At 54.0% G+C, this 4,881-nt stretch overlaps 1 protein-coding gene across 1 annotated transcript; it reads left to right on the top strand.

Moving 5' to 3' along the window:
• Positions 1-2,809: 2,809 nt before the first annotated feature.
• On the top strand, positions 2,810-4,881 carry HOXD1 (homeobox D1). Its single transcript, XM_049773490.1, has 2 exons — positions 2,810-3,449; positions 3,772-4,881. Exons 1-2 carry the CDS (start codon positions 2,810-2,812, stop codon positions 4,107-4,109), a joined length of 978 nt encoding a protein of 325 aa, XP_049629447.1. The 3' UTR covers positions 4,110-4,881.

The following is a 4,881-nucleotide window of genomic DNA, read 5'->3' as shown; positions in this document are numbered from 1 at the left end:
AAGGTGCAGTAGATTAAAGAGAATGTTGCTCTAATATGTTTAACTACTAGCTAATTGCTATTGGCTCTGGATATTTTGTACCTTACTCAACTACCAAATCATCCATAATTGTGAAAATTAAACAGTGCAATTTAAAATAATTCATTCTCTGGGCCAGAGGTAGTACAGGGGTAAGGCACTTGCCTTGTATGCTGCTTCGATTCCCAGCACTGCATATGGTCCCATAAGCCCTGCAGGACTGATCCCTGAGCACAGACCCAGGAAAGACCTAAGTACAGCCAGGTGTGGCCCCAAAACAAAAGCAGAATTAAGGTATCCATTCTCTTTTAGGAAACTTTCTTCTAAAAAGAGCAAAAACTCAATCTCCAAAATTCTGTTAGAGGGAAATATTGAGGACAGTTCATGGGTATGACAAAGTTTATTGTGATTAATAGTGTCAGGAAGTCAGCTGCTGTCCCAAAGAGCAGCAAATACTGGTCCTTGTGGATTAAACAAAAACAAAAAACAAAACAGTAGTCGGGTCACCTAGGCTGCCTGAGTTTTCCCCAGAAATCTTAGAGAAAAGACTCTTAATTACAGGTTTTGGTCACACTCCCAGACATTCCGCGGGGGGGGGGGGGGGGGAGGGCGGGCGTGTTTCTGTTCTTCATCTTGGGCTGTAGCCAGGGAAACTTCTTTCAGAGAGATTTACAATGCCATCCTTACTCTTGACCTCCTGAAGACTCTGAGCCAGTGTCATTAGATGAGTACCTTGGGAAGAAGGTTTCTTGAGCTAGGATTGTGAGAGCTGGAATAACCTCGGGTGGGTAGAGTGGGGGGCTAGCTGTACCAGACCCTAACTCCTGGCCTAAGAGCACAGAGGGTAGCAGTCAAAGATTTGTCCACATAAAGAGCAAGCTCTGAAGGACTCAGCCTCCACTTTCCTCCTTTTCAAAAAACTATTTTGAACCTGGCAGCTGGTTGGCTACGGGACAAAACTGAAGTAGCAACATCAAGTATGAAAGGCTATTTCCAGCTCAGGATTCTATTTCTAGCTCCACTCCTAGAACTCCAGCAGTTTAGGACCCCCAGACCCACAAATAACTTGGTGCTCGGCTGCTCTTTCCCCTCCCCCTCAAGGTTCAACTTCAGCCTCTGAGCCCGCTGCACTTTTGGTGAGACTTTGTTTATCTGCAAATTTACATCCCAGTAAGGACAGGTCCCCTGGACTGCGATGGCTCCTATTTTCCAGACTTCCTCAGAATGGGGTTTGGGGCCAGGGCTCAATCGCTCTTTGCTGACAAGTGGATCAGTAAAACAATAATAAAGCCTTGGTCACCATAACAGCGACTGTAATAGATTAAGTTCTCAAGGGCACTAGAATAAGCCAAGAGGAGACTTCTGATTCACACCCTTTCAGGAAACCATCTTTTTTTTCATTACTGCTGCGTGTAAATAGCTCTTATTTATATAATTTGTTATTTTCCTAGAGCCTCGAAGAAGGAAACATTAAGAGAAATGCTGGGGGTGGGGTGGGCTGGGGTGGGAGGAGAGCAGGAAAGTTCGTCGATGGAAAGCTTGTCTTTGTAGCCCTTCCACTCTCCATTTCCTGTGCCAATTGCACTTTTATTTCCCGTCTCTCTACACTCAGTAAACAAACCATATTATCAAGGGAAAGAAGTGAGCCCATTAACATTCTGAGCCCTCAGATTACACGCGCAAGAGACGACGCAGCACTTATCTGATGGAACAGAAGCCTTAATTGCTCCGAGGTACTAGCCGGTCCAAACCTCTGAGAAGTGCCAGGTGCCTAAGAAGACTCGTGCGTCCTAGAGCCCTGGTCCCGGGAGCAAGTGAGCGCGGGCCGAGATCGGGTCCAGCCTCGGGGACAAGAGCGCGCTGCGCCCCCAGCCCAGGGCAGGTTTTATTGGGACAAGCCAGCCAGAGAGAGAAATCTGCTAACTTTCCCCCAACTGGCAGAAATCATCTCTCTGACACTCCCAATCATCTCCCTGACACCACCACCCCCCCTCCACGAACCCAAAGCCTACCATCAACGGAGGGACACTGCGGAGGAGACGAAGATTGGGGAGAAGGTGGAAAATTTGTCTGAAAAGTGAAGACTTGGTGGCGTCACAGGTACATCCCCATCTCCTGCGCGGAACCGAGTCCCAGGAGTCAAAAGGTGGAGGGAGGAACGAGGGCTGAAACTCAGTGTTAGCTCCAGATTTAGGAGCTTGGCAAGAAGAGCGCCAAGAAACTTCAAAGCGCCTAGGATTCCCCGGCCTAAGGGCAATGGAATAACTTTAGCTTCCAACAGAGGGGCTGGTTGTACGCTCCATTCTCCTCCAGCCACACTGTGGCACCCACTCTGCGAACCCCAGGGGCCAGCACCTACCGCTGGCACAAGCTCTCGGCCCCTCCATCCTCTCGCGCCCATCCAGTGGCCCATCCGCCTACCCTGACCACCTCCCCGTTTTGCCCGGTACCTGAGCGCCGAGCAGTCTCCAGCCCGGCTGACTTGGCGGGCCGAGGGGCGAGGGGCGGCGGCCTCCCGCATCATTGGCCTCCCGGGCAGCATTGGCAAAGTTAGCGACGGAGGCACGCGCCAGGCCGGCCCCGGGCCGTGCGGGGAAGGCTCCCATTGGCCGGCCGGCACCACGTGGCCGCCCGGACCGCTATATTAGGCCACTATTTGCCACTGGCGCGCTGGCCATGGCTCGGCGAGGGCAGCTCCGGTGGAGCGGCTAAACCAGGCGGTGCGGCGCAGCCCGCGAGGGTCCAGCCCGGCGCGGCCCGGCGCTTTCGCAAGGCGGGGAGCTCCGGCGCCATGAGCTCCTACCTGGAGTACGTGTCTTGTGGAGGCGGCGGCGGCGGTGGAGGCGACGTGCTAAGTTTTGCGCCCAAGTTCTGCCGCGCGGACGCCCGCCCGGTGGCCCTGCAGCCCGCCTTCCCCTTGGGCAGCGGCGACGGCGCCTTCGTCAGTTGCCTGCCCCTGGCCGCAGCCCGGCCCGCGCCCTCGCCCCCGGCCGCCGCCGCGCAGCCCCCCGCCGCGCCCCCGGGCTTCGCGCCCTGCAGCCTGGAGGGCGCCTACGAGCCGAGCGCCGCACCTGCTGCGGCCGGGGGCGCCGAGTACGGTTTCCTGGGGCCCGGGCCCGCTTTCGACTTCCCGTGCGCGCTGGGGCGGCCGGCCGAAGACGGGGGGCCGCACGTCCACTACGCCACCTCGGCCGTCTTCTCGGGCGGCGGCTCCTTCCTGCTCAGCGGCCAGGTGGACTACGCGGCCTTCGGCGAGCCGGGCCCCTTCCCCGTGTGTCTCAAGGAGCCCGCCGACGGCCACGCCGGCACCTTCCAGAACGCGTCCCCCGCGCCCGGCGCCTACCCCAAGTCCGCCTCTCCGGCCTCGGGCCTCCCGGCCGCCTTCAGCACGTTCGAGTGGATGAAAGTGAAGAGGAACGCCCCGAAGAAAAGTAAGTACTTGGCCCCTGGACTCGGGCTCCCAGGTGGGGGTGCAGGAAGGGGACCTGGTCTCCCGGGCCCAATCATGGCCCGAGCGCACGTCGCGGCTGTTCCAGGGTTTGGGTGTCAAGATGGAAACGCGTCCCGAGTGCATGTTCGGGAAAGGCTAGTCGCATTTAGAAAAGTGCAGGAAGAGCTCTCCAGGTAGCCTTCCTCTCCTTCTTCTCCTCTCCTCTTTCTAGCGGGGTGTCTAGGGACACCCAAATGCTGTGGCGTTGGTCCTCTCTCTCTTAAACCCACCCCCATGACTTGCCCGCGGTGTGTCCGTTGCAGGCAAACTCGCCGAGTTTGGAGCCGCTAGCCCCGCCAGCGCCATCCGCACGAATTTCAGCACCAAGCAACTGACCGAGCTGGAGAAGGAGTTTCATTTCAACAAGTACTTAACTCGAGCCCGCCGCATCGAGATAGCCAACTCCTTGCAGCTGAATGACACCCAAGTCAAAATCTGGTTCCAGAACCGTAGGATGAAACAGAAGAAAAGGGAACGCGAAGGCCTTTTACCCACCACGGCCACCCCTCCAGCCTCTTTCCCTCTTCCCCTCTCAGGAACGAGCCCAGCTAAGTCTGGCAAAAAACCGGTGAGCCCTTCTCAGGCTCAAGAACCTTCATGAGGTTTAATTTTGTAGCTGGCTGAGAAACCTTGGCCTGCTGGAGTCCTAGGCCTCCCCACCTGTCTGTAGACTTGCTAGCTCATTTTGGAAGAGAGGTGGATATGGATTGAAATGCAAAGGAAGTGTCAGTCCACTTCTGAGAGCCAGGCTATGGGTGTTCAGATATTAATTTGAGGTATCCTAAGCCACTCGTTTGTATATTATCAGTGTCCATTCAGGGAAAAGGCGTCCAACTGTCAGCCCAGCCCTGCTGCTATGTTGCGTAACTTAGCCATATATAGTCCTTGGGTGTCAAGGTGGCAGAGGATTAGTTAGTGAGATCCGCCAACTCCCTGATTTACTCAAGAGAAGACTATCCGAAGTTTTTCTGGTTTTAATTCAAAAGACAAGGCTACATGTAATCAGCTTCTTGAGATGCCCAAAGCTAGTTAGGGCCTCCTTGATGTAGTTAAGCTGCTTCAATGATAATCTTCATATTTGCACTCCAGTTTTGTTTGTTTGTTTCTTTCAAAAGCAGTTTCTACCTCTCCATGTGCCTGAGTGAAGCTACAATCGCTGTTTAGTTAGTAGTTGTACAAATCCACAAGGTGGGTAAAGTGAAAACCTGAACTACACCTTGATGCCAGTTACTCAAACTTGAATGTAAATAGATATATACAGTATGTATATTTTTAAAAGGCTTGCTTGCAATGAATTTATGTATGACATTTAATGTCATAGCATGTAAAGGGGTTGGACTTTTTTTTGTAATAAAAAAGAATGGGCCACTCTG

The sequence above is a fragment of the Suncus etruscus genome, chromosome 5 (assembly GCF_024139225.1).
Source record: "Suncus etruscus isolate mSunEtr1 chromosome 5, mSunEtr1.pri.cur, whole genome shotgun sequence".
NCBI lineage: Eukaryota > Metazoa > Chordata > Mammalia > Eulipotyphla > Soricidae > Suncus > Suncus etruscus.
The sequence above is the reverse complement of the archived record's forward strand: the minus strand, read 5'-3'. Positions and strand labels throughout refer to the sequence as shown.